The 19,016-nt window shown below is 40.0% G+C and overlaps 1 protein-coding gene across 24 annotated transcripts in view; it reads left to right on the top strand.

The window, feature by feature from the left end:
• Positions 1–6,188, top strand: part of CREM (cAMP responsive element modulator) — a 71,476-nt gene extending 65,288 nt beyond the window's left edge. For 15 of the 24 annotated variants that reach the window (XM_072749178.1, XM_072749189.1, XM_072749187.1 and 12 more), the window contains one exon: positions 4,428–5,684. In XM_072749178.1, the coding sequence (XP_072605279.1) occupies positions 4,428–4,572 (145 nt within the window). In that variant the 3' untranslated portion in view covers positions 4,573–5,684. Of the gene's footprint in view, positions 1–4,427 lie in introns of all 24 variants that reach the window. The other 9 variants (XM_072749190.1, XM_072749188.1, XM_072749182.1 and 6 more) reach the window with 2 other exon arrangements.
• Positions 6,189–19,016: the final 12,828 nt, after the last annotated feature.

Raw genomic sequence — 19,016 nt, 5'->3', positions numbered from 1 at the left:
CTGTGGGGCTTTTTTAAAAAATCGCTTTTCCCAAGCCATTTCTCCCAAGTTACATGTTCTCTGGCATTTTGGGTTTTGTGCTCTGCTTGTAATGGTAATTAGATTGTCTTGTCATTAGACTCCCTATCCCTGAAACCATTTCATCAGAGGAGGCGCTTCCCTATGTATTGTAAGGGTAATGTCTAAAAGATATTAATTTTTTTAATGATTATGGAAGAGCTTTATTACAAATAAAGATTTATTTTTTACTTGGTATTTACTTTGTGAAGTAAGTGATAAATTTAATTTTTTAGTTTCTTTATAAGCAAAATAAATTTAACTGTGAGTTAAGAATTTCTAAGTCTTGTAGGGGCACCTGGCTGGCTTAGTCAGTAAAGCATGCAACTCTTGATCTTAGGATTATGGATTCAATGGGGTAGAGTTTACTCAAGTTTAAATAAGTAAGAATTTTCTAAGCCTGTTGTATGTAGTTTGTTTTTATCTATATTGTGACTTTTTCTCTATTATACTGAAATACATACATATTAATTCTGATAAATTTTAGTCAAGTGCAAATACAAAGCAACAGAAAGAAATAAAATTACTTAGAGCCCCATAACTTAGAGATACCTAATACTACAGCATATGTACTTTCAGTTCATACTCTGTCATTTTCTAACTTATTCTTGTGCCATGTTTCTGTTCTTTTATTTTTTAAACAGGAATATGTAATAAAAATGGCATTTTCCAAAATTATTTAGTTTGATATGTAATACTATTTTTTGGTTTAGTTTTTATGATGGAAAATGGTGCAAATTAATCTGATTTTCAAAATGAGTAGAATAGCCTAAGAATTTTCCCAATTGTCTGGTCACCTTATTTTTAAATGTTAAATCATGCCCTCGTTGTAAGAAAACAAAACATTTCTTTTTTTTTTAAGATTTTATTTATTTATTCATGATAGAGAGAGAGGCAGAGACACAAGGAGGAGCAGGCTCCATGCCGGGAGCCCGACGTGGGACTCCATCCTGGGAACCCAGGATGGTGCCCTGGGCCAAAGGCAAGCACTAAACCGCTGAGCCACCCAGGGATCCCCGAAAACAAAACATTTCAGATGAGATCATGTACTCATCTCTGACCAGGACCACATGATGGTGGTTTGTTTAGCATTAGCAGGCTACTTAATCTAGAAATTGTGGCCTCTGAGCTACTACAATTCAGAGATAAGTGCTGACATCATAATTGTCCTTTGTAATTGAATGTGAACCAGAAGCAGCTATATTCACTTTACTAATAGTCCTTCAATTGTCACAGTTTGATATATTATTATAGGACTCCTTAAGTTGGCTTCAGTTCCCAAGCATTGTAGTTATCACAGATCACTAGATAGAGTTTTGTGCCCTGGAAAATGCAACAGATGACCAGAAATAGGATCATTGAGATATACGCATCTCTATCGGTGGTAGTTCTCCATTAACTAAGTCATGCTGGGTTCATCTTTTTCATTGTCAGCATTTTACTCAGAAATCCTGAAGGGGTTGGTGCCTCAGTGGCTCAGTTGGTTGGACGACTGCCTCCAGCTCAGTCATAATCTCAGGGTCCTGGGATCAAGTCACATGTTGGGCTGCCTGCTCAGTGGAGAGTCTGCTTCACCCTCTGCCCTCCTCCAGCTTGTATTCTCTCTCTCATTCAAATAAATAAATAAAATATTAAATTAAAAAAAAAAAAAGAAAAATTCTGAAGGGGCTGAATGGCTCTCCTCCCTGCTCTGTCACCTTCAACATGTGACATTTGTTCTAAGGATTACCACATGGCTGCCACATCTCTAGGCGGAAAGAAAGGAGGAGGGCCAGAGCCAAAACTGAGCCCAGCTGAGTCTAGCCCTTCTGGAAACTTCTCCTGGAAGACCCTCGAAGCATCTTTTCACCCGCATTTCCTTGGCTAGAAATAGCTAATAGAATCCCTAGTTGCAAGGGATTCTGAGGGATTTTACCTTTCCCGACCTCAATTTCAGAGCAAGATGAGGGAAGAGCAGATGATAAATAGCTAATAAGTGGCTCAGTTGAGCAAGTACCATATGCAGGTTTTAAGTGCTTTGTTTCTACTGTTTCTTTAACTCTCCCATTACATTCGCATGAGATGAGGTCTGGATATTATCCTTACTTTCCAGATGAGGGACTGAAGTTCCAAGAGGTTAAATAATAAGTTGGTTAAGATCATGCAGCCCACACTGGACAGAACCTGGATGTACAATCAGGTTGTCTTTCTTCCAGAGCCTGCCCGCTGTGCTACATCAGAGTCACTCAAATAGACCCCAGAGTTAGCTTCAGATTGAATTTCATGGAAAGTATATAGGTTATACTTATTAACACAAAAGACCTCTCATACATTCCCTTTTTATTCTCTGGCTGGCATTTATGTTAGATCTGATAGATATTTCTCCCAGTCCAGCAACAGTTTATATTTCTTTATAGCCTTGTCAACATTTCCTCTCTATCGTGTGTTTCCTCTCCATGCTGAGGATATATCCAGACACATGCAAGGCCTGAAAACTGAGCTAACTATTAATAGAAGAAACAGGTGTTTTCCATAGCTGGGAAGTACTTAGGAATGTACCATCTACTGGTGTGATCATTTAAAGTTTTGGCTTGGAACTTTGGTAACATGTGCCCATTCCCACATGGGATGTGAGTTATGATATTTACAATAAATAGTACACCTTGGTATAGAAAATAAAAAGATAAATATCCCACAGCACTGCTATCAGATATGTAAAATTTCATTTGATAGTAACTTGTTTTGTAAAATATTATCTTTCTTCCAGATCTAGAATTTAGTAAGATTCAATCTTGAAAACCTTGGTATTCAATCATGAAAACCTAGGTATTTTAGCTAATAACTAAATGTATTTTAGTTCCTTTGTAGAAGATTGACAAATTTATGAGCGTGCTTGGATTTATTCTCAACATTTCCCTATGCGTAATTTAGATTAAATCAACCTGTATTTATCAGATTCGGTTCACTTTTTACATCTTTTAAATTTTTTGTTAACTAGTTGAGAAGTCTGAGAACTTTGTGAGTTCACAGGGCGAGTGCATTGTTCTTGGCTAGGAAGTAGGGGTTGATCTTTTCCTGCAGTTCACTGGGATTTCAAGGTCTTTTTTCTGCTGACACTTGGTCCCATGGAGAAAAAAAACAGATAACCCGTTGTTAGTCAACTATCCTAAAAATAAAACAGAATTGGCCAAGTCTGTTGTGCACATCACTCTTGGTTCAGAATTGCAGCAGTGCAAGCTGGCATTATAGTTACTGGCATTTAGACGTCCAACATGACTCTTGTTAATATATGTTTATCTCTTTCAATGTAGGCTTTTTTGATATGAAGCATACCCCAAAGGCAGTTACTTTCAACTGACTCCTCCAAAAGAACACTGTTATCAGAGGGTATATTCTATAGAGGAGTTAAATGATGTAGTTGCTCCCCTTCCCATCCTGAAAAAAAAAAGGAGAAAGAGAAAAACGTTGGCTGTATTTATCATTTTTTGGTGGGGTTATGCGTGAAATGACTGACTCATCTCATCTGTGTATTTGTGTTTGTTGCTTCAGCCACTCTGTTCCTTCCTCTGGGCACATCTACAGTGCTTTAAAGATCCATATATTGGGTAGTAAATGCACGTGATTGGAAAAGTCTTGAAATATACTGTTGAGTTATGTAGTAGCTTCCTTGCCAAAGTTTTAATTGTGGTGTTCTCACTTCATGGGTTTAAATTATCCAAATAATATCGGGTGTTGTGTTCTGTACCCTCCCTTCTTCCTTTCCTTAATATTCAGAATCAGAGTCCATTTCATTTTGGTTTTTGAAAATGTGTGTGACTTGCTGACTGTTGTCTTTATCCAGGTTGTTTTCTAGCCAATAAGCTGCTCCTTGCAGTTGTAGTTGAGCTTATTTGTTTTACTGAGATTCAGTCTTGAAGAAACAAAATCTCCAATATGGACATTTCAAGTTTCTGAGGATTGATTTTTCTAACATTTTTGACCAAATAAAGTTAACTCATTGTGATGGAATATGTGGCCTTTGTGGACAAAGATAAGTAAGAGAATTGGAAGGATCTGTAAATGTTTTTGTAGAAATTCCACTTGGGGATGTGGTCCTATTGTTTTAGGTGACTAAAAACCATTCTGGTCACTGTTACCATGGAATGTGTGCCCTAAGAAAACACCCATTTACAATGAAGGATGGACACATTGATCATGCTCTCAAGTCTTTCCTGTTGTTCTAAACTAATTTTACAAAAGGCATGTGCTTGCTTACGTTTGTTGTGTGGCTTTGTACAAACCTTCCCTGGCATTGATTGGCTGTTGAGTTTGGGGGGCAGAAGTTCATTTGAGCCAGTCTGGGCTGTGCTGAGAGGGTGTTCCTATAGTCATTTGCCTTGTATTGGTTCCAGGGAAGCTGCCCGGGAGTGTCGCAGGAAGAAGAAAGAATATGTCAAATGTCTTGAAAATCGTGTGGCTGTGCTTGAAAACCAAAACAAGACTCTCATTGAGGAACTCAAAGCCCTCAAAGATCTTTATTGCCATAAAGCAGAGTAACTGTCTTTGACTTGGACCTTGTTTACTGTGAACTCTAATCAAGGCAGGAGATGCAGCAATTCTACTAATTGCCATGTGGACTTGTGGAAGGGACACTTGTGACCCTTGAGAATCCAGTGTGGCTTAGTGTTTGACATTGAATTGGGTATGCTGTTCCAAGATTTGGAATGCAGCCATGATCAAATTTACCAAGCTTACTTCAGTCTGCTTGTCAATAGCACGCAAAAAAATGTTTTGTTTGCCCTCTTGCTTCTACTTTTTTTCAGGGAAGCTGCTAAAGAATGTCGACGTCGAAAGAAAGAATATGTAAAATGTCTGGAGAGTCGAGTTGCAGTGCTGGAAGTTCAGAACAAGAAGCTCATAGAGGAACTCGAAACTTTGAAAGACATTTGCTCTCCTAAAACAGATTAGTAGAAATATTTAACTATGAACTGATTACAACATGTACAGTTGCTTTTGAAGGCAATACAATATTATAGCCAGCAAGAATTATGGCTTTTTTCCTTTGTATCATTCACCGTATTCTCTAACCTCTGACATTCCTAAAATGCTTCACTGTAGTTAACTCTTAGCTATAACTTCGATTTTTTTAAAAGAGACAAGCTGTAAAAAAAAAAAAAAAAAAAAAAAAAAAAAGTATGTAACAAATTCTTAAAATGCAATATTTGTAAGACTTGTTCCAGTGCCACATATTTGCAGTACCCAACCTCTGTGTCATGAATAGTGTCCTATGCAATAAAATTTTTTGCGGGTCTTTAAAAATCACTTTAGGAAAGGATGATCAAAGATAATGCACCCAGCAGTACAATAAAAGCAAACCACAAAAAAATACCTCGGGAAAGAATTGAAAGAAAGAATTGAAAGAATCTAGTGACATGCCTATATGAAAATAAGAGCCTATAAATGAATTTATGGCATTTGCAGATTTTTATATTAGTTGCTTTGTAAAAAAAAAATATATATATTGTATTGCTGTCCTTGAATGCCATAGTTGAAGAGAGTTTTTAATAGAACCATGCTGGTTACACTTTATAGTGTTTGGTGCTCATTTAACTATCTGAACATTTACTACAGTTTTTACTGTATTGTGTAATATAAAAGATCTTACAGAAGTTCTTAGTGTCGGTCTGAATGAATGAACCTAATGAAAGTTACAAGAAATTTTTAATATCTGGAATGTGTTAAAATTGTTTTAAAAAAAAGTTAAAATTGTAATCGCATACCTTCAAGGGTATATGAGCCAATTTCTACACTGGGTTATGCTCTCTGTGAATGCTCCTTCCACCATCCCGTCAGAGGGATGGCCCCAGAGCTGTTACACAGAAGAGCAGCTACCAGAGATTCAGTCATGTGATGCTGGAGTAGGCCTTTCTGCAGATGGCCCCCTATTTTGTGTTTCAGCTAATGGCTGCCGTAGGAGTTTAAAGTAACAACCCAAGATTTTATTTTCCGTTTCAAGACAGCTTGAAGTCTACATGAGATCAAAGATTTTTATGTCAGCACATTCAGATGAAGTCCATTACGTTGAGCCAGCAGTGTTCTTACTGGCATTTACTTTTTGTTCTGTTTGCATAATAAAAAGCTCTAAAAGTATAAGCCCAAAGCCCTAATCATAAGATGCTCCTGTCATCCTCATTCACTCCAGAGACATTTGTTAAATGCCTGCTGTGTGCTGCACTGCGCTGTGTCCTCTAACTTCTGATTTGTTAAGGGTGCGCCCCAGCTCCTGCTTTGGTCCGGGGCAGCCAGTCAGTGCGTTAAGGAGGTCACCAGTGTGCTGCCTGACTGCAGTGCCTCCCCGTCGTCATTCTTTCCCTAAACTGTAACCCCCAGAAGGTAGGCCAGGCCATTTTGGGCTTCCTTCAGGAAGACTTACCTTCCTTCAGAGTCTGAGCTCTGAATTTCTTTTATCTCAATTATTGCCTTTTCTCCTACAGAGAAGTAAGATGAAGAAAGAGGACAAGAAAAGAGAAAGGAAAATCCCATGTTTCAGGTGAAGGAAGATGATGCTTTCTGCTCAGTGTAAATCAGGCGTGTTCTCGGCGTGGTCGACGCGGAGAGGGGGGACACAAGGATGAGTGGACAAGATGTGTGGAAGAGACAGGAGATGCCATATGTTAGAGCCAGGGACAGATGTAGGCAGGGATGAAATAAGATACTGTTGTTGGAGGGGGCAGATCTAGAACAGGGCCCCAAAGTGACCAGTACTGGGGAGGAGGGTATTCCCACCGGGAGGAGAGAGACTGCGCTCTGCTCGAGGAGCTTGAATTTAGGAGATGAATTTAGGAGAATGTTAGGGCTGACACGAGCGTTTAGTTTGGAGAGGGAGCGGGTGTGCCGCGTTTGTGTGTGTGCTCTGCTCTGACACAGGCTGTGTGATTGCAGAGGAAGGGGGCTGCATCTGACCGCTTGGGGCTTCAAAAAGCAGATGTCTCCCCACTCCCCAGTGGTTTAAACAGTAAGGAGATTTCATTCCCTCACAAAACCAGAAGCCGGGAAGTAGGAAATCCCAGGGTTGCTTCATTCAGCCACGGAAGGAGGGCATCAGGCCCCAGGCAGGAGCAGCAGGCTGCGGGGAAGGCCCGCACGCAGGCCCTGCAGCAGCTAGATTATCGCCGTTGCGCCCCTCCGGCACCCCGCACCGCCAGGAGAGAGGACCTACCAGCTCTGGATTACTCGAGAAGATTGGGCTGGGAGGGTTTCAGGCTCCTGTGCACCATCAGGCATCAGTGTGGGGTGTGGGAGGATGGCGTGTGGGCGCTGATGATGTGTGCAGGGAGGGCGCCCTGACCCGCAACTCGCAACTCGGGGAGCTGGTGGGATGGGGGCTTGAGCACTCCCCGGTGTGTGGGAGCTTTTCATTCTCGCTCCTCTAATTTGTCCCTGAAACCAAAACTAGCTACTAAAGATAGCACGGTTTGCTAGCTGTCCCTTCAACCTTAGACGCTGCCTGCTCCCCGCTGCCAGCCCGCAGCCTCCCCCCCCCCTCCCGGCGCTGCACCACTGGGTCTGCAGGTGTCCTGCAGGACGACGAGCTGTCATTGCATTCGCGGCTTTTCTTTTCTCCTAAAATTTTCAGAATCTGGACTTTTGGATGTAGAAATTACTGATCCTGAATCGTGGGATTATGCCACCTTGTCAGATCTAACTAGGTAGTTCACGCTGTTAAAACATTTGAAATGGGAAAATAAAGGAACTTCTGCCATGTATGTAAATGTGTTTGAGAGCCAGGCTTGCCCAAAACAGGACCTTTCTCATCAGCAACCACACTTCTCAGTTTTCTCCAGAGATTCTTAATGTCCACTACAGTGGACAGTTTGCTGAGTGCCTAAAGTACAAAAAAAAAAATGGGGATCCCTGGGTGGCGCAGCAGTTTGGCGCCTGCCTTTGGCCCAGGCCGCGATCCTGGAGACCCGGGATCGAATCCCACGTCGGGCTCCCGGTGCATGGAGCCTGCTTCTCCCTCTGCCTGTGTCTCTGCTTCTCTCTCTCTCTCTGTGTGACTATCATAAATAAATAAAAATAAAAAAAAAAACTCTTAAAAAAAAAGAATCTTTTAAAAAAAAAAAAGAAGACTCGTGAAACCAACACACTGTTGTTTTTGTCTGGAACCAATAATAATAAGCAGTTTGGAAGTTTGGACCTGTATGGGACAAGAAAAGCTGCTGCCAGTTGGCTAGCCATGATGCACTGACTTTCTTTTATTGTGTGTCCCAAGGTCTTCAGGAACTTAGATGTGGCTCATCTTTTCTAGGGTCATCCTAAAGGCACAGGCCTGATTCTGAACTACTCGAGCATGGTATATTTCAATATTTATGCTTTGTGTATAGCTTATTTCTATATATGTCCATCATATCATAGCTACATTTCATATTTATACATTTTAGAATTACAATGTATTTTTAGGGCAAAGTATTTTTAACACAGTATTGTGTTTTTTTTTTTCAGTTTGGACTGTGTTTTCTTTTTTTTATTTTATTATTTTATTTTTTTTTATTTTTTTATATATAAATTAATTTTTATTGGTGTTCAATTTACCAATATACAGAAAAACACCCAGTGCTCATCCTGTCAAGTGCCCCCCTCAGTGCCCGTCACCCATTCCCCCCCACCCCCTGCCCTCCTCCCCTTCCACCACCCCTAGTTCGTTTCCCAGAGTTAGGAGTCTTTATGTTCTGTCTCCCTTTCTGATATTTCCCACACACTTCTTTTCCCTTTCACTATTATTTATATTCCCCAAATGAATGAGAACATACACTGTTTTTCCTTCTCTGATTGACTTACTTCACTCAGCATAATACCCTCCAGTTCCATCCACGTCGAAGCAAATGGTGGGTATTTGTCGTTTCTAATGGCTGAGGAATATTCCATTGTATACATAAACCACATCTTCCTTATCCATTCATCTTTCGATGGACACCGAGGCTCCTTCCACAGTTTGGCTATTGTGGCCATTGCTGCTAGAAACATCGGGGTGCAGGTGTCCCGGCATTTCATTGCATCTGAATCTTTGGGGTAAATCCCCAACAGTGCAATTGCTGGGTCGTAGGGCAGGTCTAGTTTTAACTCTTTGAGGAACCTCCACCCAGTTTTCCAGAGTGGCTGCACCAGTTCACATTCCCACCAACAGTGCAGGAGGGTTCCCCTTTCTCCACATCCTCTCCAACATTTGTGGTTTCCTGCCTTGTTAATTTTCCCCATTCTCACTGGTGTGAGGTGGTATCTCATTGTGGTTTTGATTTGTATTTCCCTGATTGCCAGTGATGTGGAGCATTTTCTCATGTGCATGTTGGCCATGTCCATGTCTTCCTCTGTGAGATTTCTGTTCATGTCTTTTGCCCATTTCATGATTGGATTGTTTGTTTCTTTGCTGTTGAGTTTAATAAGTTCTTTATAGATCTTGGAAACTAGCCCTTTATTTGATACGTCATTTGCAAATCTCTTCTCCCATTCTGTAGGTTGTCTTTTAGTTTTGTTGACTGTATCCTTTGCTGTGCAAAAGCTTCTTATCTTGATGAAGTCCCAATAGTTCATTTTTGCTTTTGTTTCTTTTGCCTTCGTGGATGTATCTTGCAAGAAGTTACTGTGGCTGAGTTCAAAAAGGGTGTTGCCTGTGTTCTCCTCTAGGATTTTGATGGAATCTTGTCTCACATTTAGATCTTTCATCCATTTTGAGTTTATCTTGGTGTATGGTGCAAGAGAGTGGTCTAGTTTCATTCTTTTGCATGTGGCTGTCCAATTTGCCCAGCACCATTTATTGAAGAGACTGTCTTTCTTCCAATGGATAGTCTTTCCTCCTTTATCGAATATTAGTTGACCATACATTTCAGGGTCCACTTCTGGGTTCTCTATTCTGTTCCATTTATCTATGTAACACAGTATTGTTTATTCTTTAAAGATCCATTTTGCCATGCAGTACTATGTGGTAGCTTACTTATAATGAGATTTACGATTTCTTTTCAGGGGGGTGCCTTAATGGCTCAGTTGGTTAAGCATCTGCCTTTGGCTCAGGTCATGATCCCAGGGTCCTGGGATGGAGCCTCAAGTCTGACTCACTGCTCAGCAGGGGAGTCTGCTTCTCCCCCTCTCTCTCTCTCTCTCTGCCCCTCCCCCAGCTTGTGTGCGGTCTCTCTCTTTCAGGTGGATAAATAAAATCTTTTTTTTAAAAAAAATATTTCTGGGATGCCTGGGTGGCTTAGCGGCTGAGTGTCTGCCTTCAGCTCAGGGCATGATCCCGGGATCCTGGGATTGAGTCCCGGCATTGGGCTCCTTGTGGGGAGCCTGCTTCTCCCTCTGCCTACGTCTCTGCCTCTTTCTCTTTCTCTCTGTTTCTCATGAATAAATAAAATCTTTTTAAAAAAAATTCTTTTCAGGACCATCTTCTTTACAGACTCACACATAATTCCATCAGGGATGGGAAGTGATAAGTAAAAGGAGAAAATTAACTTTGTTATATCTTTGTTATACTAAATTGTACTTGCTCAAATAAAATGCCCTCATTATTTCAAAGCCAGTCTTTTCTTTTCTTTTTTTAAATTTTATTTATTTGTTCATGAGAGACACACACACACACACACACACAGAGAGAGAGGCAGAGGGAGAAGCAGGCTCCTGCAGGGAGTCCGACATGGGTCTCAATCCCGGGTCTCCAGGACCACACCCTGGGCTGAAGGTGGCGCTAAACCGCTGAGCCATGTAGGCTGCCCAAAGCCAGTCTTAATTTTCAAAAGGATGCTAAGTTCTTTCAAATTTCTTTATTAGAAAAGTATTTTGGGGGCACCGGAGTGGCTCAGCAGTTAAGTGTCTGCTTTTGACTCAAGTCGGGATCCTGGGGTCCTGGGATTGAGTCCTGCATCAGGCTCCCTCTGACCATGTCTCTGCTTCTCTCTCTTCGTCTTATAAATAAATAAATAAAATCCTTAAAAAAAAGAATAGAAAACTATTTGGGAAAACAGCATGAAAAAGCTGAGCTAGCATGGGTTATTTGGACTACACACATACACAAAACACTTTATTTGGTCTCTCTCAATTCCTGTCTTTGCCTTACTTGGACAGTAGAATCAGAGAGTCAGAAACCCCTGCTCTAAATCTACAGTAGTAATTCCTTTGGTTCTTTTGTGCAGAAGCCAGTCAAAACCTGAATAATCCTAAACCTTTCTCTCTCAGCTCCCAGGGCTTCTGCATGTACCCTTCCAGCTGTGGGTGTGCGAGGGCATGACAGAGCCATGGGCACTCAGATATTCCAACCAGCAAGTGAGGCTGGACTTCCAGTTCCCCAGCTCTCATCAGGGGGAGGTATAAACTTTTTTTATGTTACAAACTGTCTTTTAACTTTTCAAAAATTAGCATGTTAGAAATATTTTTTAAAAGAAAAATGTTTTTTTTGATATAGGTAACACATACTTGATGTTCAAAATTCAAAAGATACAAAGACATATAGTGAAAAGTCAGTTTTCTGTCCCTGACTCAAAGCCACATCCTGGGAAGGCAGCCACTGCTACCAGTTTCATTTTGTGAAAGAGATACCTTTAATTCATTGATCATGCCACTGGTTTCTTTACATTATTGTCCCATTTTCAGAGCTGTGTGATCTGGACTTTCTGGAAAGAGTTATAGGGAATCAGCATATTCCTTCAAGTCAACAAGTGAAGTTGCATTAGTAAGTATAAGTCTGGAAGGAGACTTCATGGACTTTCTCCAGTTGCTTACTGAGGTCTATGGATGCTGTAACCATGCAGTTGTCATCAAAACTAATTGCTGCCATTTACTGCGTGCTTAGTCTATGCCAGGCAGCAAACAATGTGCTGTATATAGCTTATCACATTTAATTCTCATAACCCAACAAGTGTTGGTGCTTTTATTATCATTCCCAGTTGGCCGATGAAGAAACAGGCTTGGAGACAAGGTCAAGTAGTTTGCCCAAGATCACATGGCTGGTAGAGCTCAGGACCAAGAGCAGAACCTGGCAAGGGGCACAATGCCTCTGTCCCTGACCTAACCTCAACCAAAGGGGAAGGGACAGAGAGAGAAGTGCATGTTGGTCAAGCAGGTGGTGTGGCCTGCTGAAAGACCATTCTATGGCTCCAAGTAATTAGATCTAGGAATAGCCAAACCTGTCCTCTTCTGATGAGCAGAAGCATGTATTAGTTTCTCTCTGGTTTCTAAAATCTCTGATGCTAATCAGGAGAAAATGACTGGTTTAAGGACTAACTGTTGGCAATATCAAAGTTATGCTTGTACACATTGAAGTAAATCTTCAAGGTAAAAGACCCCTTGAAAGTATATAGTTGACCCTCAAACAACATAGGTTTGAACTGCATGGGCCCACTTATAGACAGATTTTTTACAGTATGGTACTTTAAATGTATTCTCTCATGATTTTTTAATTTTTTTTCTCTCTCGTGATTTTAACATTTTCTCAGCTTATTTTAAGAATACAGTATATAATATATAAAATACGTATTAATTGAATTTATTAACATTAAGGCTTCTGGTCAACAGGCTATTAACGTTTTGGGAGACTGAAGAGGGTTATATATGGATTTTCAACTGGGGAGGGGGTTGTCTGTACCCCAACCCTTGGGTTATTCAAGGATTCACTGTAATTTACCCACTGTAATTTGCCCCTGATTATACAAGTACACAGTTACTTGCAAAAAGAATGAGCTATTTGATACAGGAATTTTATAAATTGCTTCAGGTCATATTTTCAGTAAGTAAGTGATTTTTAAAAGGATCAGTTTGCAGTAAAATTGGTTATTTTGCTTTAATTGCTTCTAACTAGTTATATTAGGGGATTAGAACAATGGAAAATGAGACCGAGGTCAGAATCTTGCCCCCCCCATCCCCGACCCCTCCCAGCTAGCTGCAGTGTCATTGAGTTGTGGCCATAGATAGCATTTTAATTCTTATCTTAAACCTGTTATCAGGCTGTGGGGCTCAGAAGGATCAGAGAGACATGATCATATCACTAGAAGTTATTGACAATACTGAGGAAAATCCATCTTTCATTCGCTGTGGGAGAGCAATGACATTTTCAAGTTAAAAATATATATATAGTATATCCTGTTGCTTAGTAGATGCCAAGATCAGCATTTGTTATCTGAGGTTGAAAGATCAAAAAAAAAAGTAGTTGGAGATTAAGGCACTGATGATATTTGGCAATTGCTGAGAGGTTAGGTTAGTGACATTAACAATATGCCTTTGAATGACTTAAATTCAGAGACTTTTGGTGTAATACATGAAATTATGCATAGTAACAGAATGTTAGACATTCCAAATTTTAGAACATTAATCCATTTCAATATGAATTTGTTTAAAGATCAATACACATACAAGAAGTTTTTAAAAATACACATGCATACATGCTACTTTCATCAGCCAGAATTCTTAATATCCTTTAACTTACCTAACCAGTCAGTGTTAAAATAAAAATACCTCTGATGCCACAAATGTCTCAGCTTTTAGGCAGTGTAATTTTGTTTTTTCAGCCATGTATAGATCTGTATTATTTGCATGGTTTCATTTATCCTTTTATTCAGATGTCTGAATTGATACTACCCAGCTGGATTTTGTTGGCGCTTAGATCCTGAAGGGTAGACCACAAATCTCTTTTATCAAGGGTACATAACATGCCCGACCCATTAATCTTTCTAGTCAAGAGACATGACTTACGTCATTGAATGCCTAGTTGCTCCTGCTCCAGAAATACTTATAGGATCATGCAGTCTGGGTCAGGGGGTGGGGGTGGGGGTCTCTGGCAGAACAGTGCTTGTAACTGGAGCTCCTAGTGTAATGGCAGAGAGTAAAGAAGACTGGTTGCCATGGAGCTTTGCAGAGCAGCTAGGGGACCCCTCCATGGCTGGGCTGTTGTAGGCATCATTCACCAAAGCACAGTAGGAGTCCGTGTGTCGTTTTCAGTCCTAACGCATTTTCACCAGAACTAATTACTTGAATATTTCTCCCAAAGCATTTATCATCCCAAACATCATTGTCTCATGACTTTTTTTATAGCGCTTGAATCAAGCAGTCATTATCTGTTTGTTTGTTTTTTCAAATCCATCCTGGCTAAAAAGAACTACAGAATCAACAAAACAACAGAAAACCCTCGATGTTACAGATAATATAAAGTTCAGAATGAATAATGGATGTGGGTTTTAAGGGCCTAGGGCTTCGAGCCACAAAATCTGTTTCTAGACCCAACTCTTCCATTCACTTCCTTAATCACTTTGGCCACATCACGTAACCTCAGTTTCCTCTACTTAGACCTTGACATTTGGTGATGCTGTGAAGAAAACAGTAGATCTTCAAATTTCTGAGAAAAGTTAATATAAGTAACATTTCCTCAGGTTCTATTTTTTTCTTATCCCTGTGAGCAGTTACTGGATTCCTGTTTCTCAAATCATTAATCCAAAAAATTGTCATTTGGATTGCTTTAAATATTAACCAGAATTCAAAAGCAAAAATCCCTTAGACTGAAAAATTGATCTCATAATGAAGACAGGGCACTCATTTGATTTGGGAAACCTAACCTAATTTGCATTAAAATTTTGACGCATGAAAACTTTATTTGGACAAATGTTATTTTACTTGTAAATATGCTCCAAATATGACTGAGAGGAAATTTCTAGCTCACAAGTTCCCTCCACCCTTCTTAATCATAACAGGGCTGTACTGCATAAGAGGAAGCATCACCAGTGCAGACATGGTTGTGGTTTTCATTGTGTATTACAAGGTTTACCTTCCTCTAATCCAATGCATTTTATATTTCCAAAAGAACAAAAGAGGAAATGAGAGAGACTATATTCCTTTCAAAAGATATTTTCATGTTACCCAGTTACTTGAAAAGTTCACTGGTTAATTTGTCTAACTTTCAGGGACTTAGATCAAAATTTTATTCTATTTATTTGAGAGAGGGAGGGAGAGAGCTCAGGCAACTGGGGTGTGGGGCAAAGGGAGAGGGAAAAAATCTCAAGCAGACCCTCCTGAGCATGGAGCTCAACGAGGGTAGGGTTCCATATCACCACCCTGAGATCATAATCTAAGCCAAAATCAAGGGTCTAACATTCAGTCTACTGAGCCACCCAGGTGCTCCATAGATCAAAAATTTTAAAATCAGGGGCTCCTGGGTGGCTCAGACAGTTGAGTGTCTGCCTTCAGCTCAGGTCATGATCCCGGGGTCTTGGGATCGAGTCCTAGCTGGGCTCCCTGCTCAGCAGGGAGGCTACTTTCCCTCTCTTCTGCCCCTGCTCCCCCACTCATGCTCTATATCTCTCTTTCAAAATAAGTAGACAAAATATTTTAAAAACAAATTTTTAAAGATCGTACTTTAAAATGTAGTTTTAAAAATGTAAAATAAAATAGTCATAAAGATAAAAGTTTATATAATATTTTCACTAGAATGTATAAGTAATCCAAAACTAGTTTTAAGTGATTTTAATATTTTCAGTAAGAAAGAATTTCTAGTTGCTTATTGAAAACTATTGTGGTGTGAGATTAGTGTTATTTATTGTCTATACCATGGATAAAATGATTTTATAACTTCAATCATTGTAGATCTGCTTAAAACAATATTTGAAAATGTTTCCTTATTCTTGAAGGCTAACTCTGGTTGTTTCATAACTTCAGGCACCTGAGAGCCAGAACAAAGGCATTTCTGTAGTGAAAGACAGCTACATCTGGCAGTTGCTGGCATCATCCTTGGAAAATTAAGTTTATGGAAAAACCATTCATTGCTGACTTTGCTGACATTCTGTGGCCATAGGAAGCATTGCAACTAACTTGTGTGTAACTTTACTGAGGTGTAATTTACATGCCATAAAACTCACTTTTTTTTTTTTTTAGATTTTTTATTTATTTATTTATTCATGAGAAACAGAGAGAGGCAGAGACACAGGCAGAGGGAGGAGCAAGCTCCATGCAGGGAGCCCGATGTGGGACTCGACCCCGGGTCTCCAGGATCAGGCCCTGGGCTGAAGGCGGCGCTACACCACTGAAACACCCGGGCTGCCCACAACCTGGTTAATTAGCTAAAAATCATTGAACTGTATACTTAAAATACGTGAATTTGGGTAGCCCCAGTGGCTCAGCGGTGTAGCGCCGCCTTCAGCCCAGGGCCTGATCCTGGAGACCCGGATCGAGTCCCACGTCGGGCTCCCTGCATGGAGCCTGCTCCTCCCTCTGCCTGTGTCTCTGCCTCTCTGTGTCTCTATGAATAAATAAATAAAATCTTTAAAAAATAATAATTAATCAGGTTGTGCAATCATCACCATTATCCAGATTTGGAACATTTCTGCACTCCAATAAAATTGTGCCCATTTATAGTCAACTAATCTGGTTTTATTGTGGTTGCTGTGATACAAAAATGGTTAAGTATGTTTTGTAACTTGAAATGTCTTGAAATTTCATAACTATAAAAGAATTCTATTCTTGAAGTTTTTGACTTTTATATTTCTTTAGAAAGCATGTAGGTTTATAAGACACACTGAGAAAAAAAGTCAACTATTACATCTTTGACCCCCAGCTAACATCATTCTCAATGGGGACAAACGGAGCTTTCCCCTAAGGTCAGCAACAGGGCACAGATGTCCACGCTCACCACTGTTGTTCAACATGGTACTGGAAATCCTAGCCTCAGCAGACAACAAAAAGAAAGAAAAGGCAGCCAATTGGGCAATGAAGAAGTCAAACTTTCACTATTCACAAACATGATACTCTATGTAGAAAACCTGAAGGACTCCACCAAAAAACTACTAGAACTGATACACGAATTCAGCAAAGTTGCAGGATATAAAATCAACGTACAGAAATTTGCTGCATTTCTATACACCAATAATGAAGGAGTAGAAAGAGAAATCAAGAGGTCCATCCCATTTCAATTGCACCAAAAACTGTAAGATACCTAGGAATAAACCTAACCAAAGTGGTAAAAGACCTGTACTCTGAAAACTATAGAACAGTTATGAAAGAAATTGAAGAAGACACAAAGAAATGAAAAAACATTCCACGCTCATGGATTGGAAGATCAAACATTGTTAAAATGTCTATACTGCCCAAAGCAATCTACACATTCAGTACAATCTCTATCAAAATAACACCAGCATTTTTCACAGAGCTAGAACAACAATTCTAAAATTTGTATGGAACCACAAAAGACCCTGAATAGCCAAAGTAATGTTGACAAAGAAAAGCAAACTGGAGGCATCACAATTCTGGACTTTAAGCTCTATTACAAAACTGATCATCAAGGCAATGTGGTACTGGCACAGAAATAGACAAGGGAATAGAATAGAAAACCCAGAACTGGGCCCTCAACTCTATAGTCAACTAACCTTTGACAAAGCAGGAAAGAATATCCAATGAAAAATAGACAGTCTTGGGACACAGGCTCAGTGGTTGACCTGACCTGAAAGTCAGGGCGTGATCTTGGGGTCTTGGGATCAAGTCCCACATCGGCTCCTTGTGGGGAGCCTGCTTCTCCCTCTGCCTATGTAGGTCTCTCATGAATAAATCTTTTTTAAAAAATAGTCTCTTCAACAAATGATTTTGGAAAAACTGGACAGCGACATGCAGAAGAATGAAACTGGACCACTTTCCTATACCATACACCCACAAAAAATTCAAAATGGATGAAACACCTAAATGTAAGACAGGAAACCATCAAAATCCTAGAGGAGAACACAGGCAGCAACCTCTTTGACCTCGGCTGCAGTCACTTCTTACTAGACATGTCTCTGGAGGCAAGGGAAACAAGCAAAAAGGAACTATTGCAATTTCATCAAGCTAAAAACTTCTGCAGAGGGAAGGAAACAATTAACAAAACTAAAAGACAACCTACAGAATAGGAGGAGATATTTGCAAATGACACATCTGATAAAGGGTTAGTATTCAAAATATATAAAGAACTTATAGGGCAGCCCCGGTGGCGCAGCGGTTTAGCACCGCCTGCAGCCTGGGGTGTGATCCTGGAGACCCGGGATCAAGTCCCACATCAGGCTCCCTGCAGGGAGCCTGCTTCTCCCCTCTGCCTGTGTCTCTGCCTCTCTGCCTGCCTCTCTCTCTCTCTGCCTCTGAATAAATAAAAAATAAAAATAAATTAAAAAAAGAACTTATAAAGCAACACCCAAGAATCAAATAATGCAATTTAAAAATGGCAGAAGACATGAATAGACATTTTTTGAAAGAAGACATACAGATGGCTAAGAGACACATGAAAAGATGCTCAAAATCACTCATCCTCAGGGAAATATAAATCAAAACCATGATGAAATATCACATCACAATTCAAGAAACAACAGATGTTGGTGAGGATGCAGAGAAAGGGGAACCCTCTTACACTGTTGGTGGGAATGTGAACTGGTGGAGCCACTCTGGAAAACTGTGTGGAGGTTCTTCAAGAAGTTGAAAATAGACCTGCCCTATGACCCAGCAATTGCACCACATGGGACTTATCCAAAGGATACGAAAATGCTGATTTGAAGGGGCACATGCACACCAATGTTTACAGCAGCATTATCAACAATAGCCAAATTATGGAAAGAGCCCAAATATCTATCAACTGGTGAATGGCTAAAGAAGAGGTGGTATAAAAAAAAAAAGAAGAGGTGGTATATATATGTATGTATACACACACACACACACACACACACACATACACACGATAGAATATTACTCAGCCATCAAAAAGAATGAAATCTTGCCATTTACAAAAATGTAGATGGAACTAGAGGGTATTATGCTAAGTGAAATAAGTCAGAGAAAGACAAATACTATAGGATTTTACTCATATGTGGAATTTAAGAAACAAAACAGATGAATATAGGCGAAGGGAAGGAAAAATAAGATAAAAACAGGGAGCAAATAATAAAAGACTCCTAATCTAGAGAACAACAGAGTTGCTGGAGGGGAAGGGAGTGGGGGAATGGGCTAGATGGGTGATGGGCATT

This window comes from Vulpes vulpes, chromosome 2, assembly GCF_048418805.1.
Source record: "Vulpes vulpes isolate BD-2025 chromosome 2, VulVul3, whole genome shotgun sequence".
Lineage (NCBI taxonomy): Eukaryota > Metazoa > Chordata > Mammalia > Carnivora > Canidae > Vulpes > Vulpes vulpes.
Note: the sequence above shows the minus strand (reverse complement) of the source record. Positions and strands in the feature narration are given on the sequence as shown.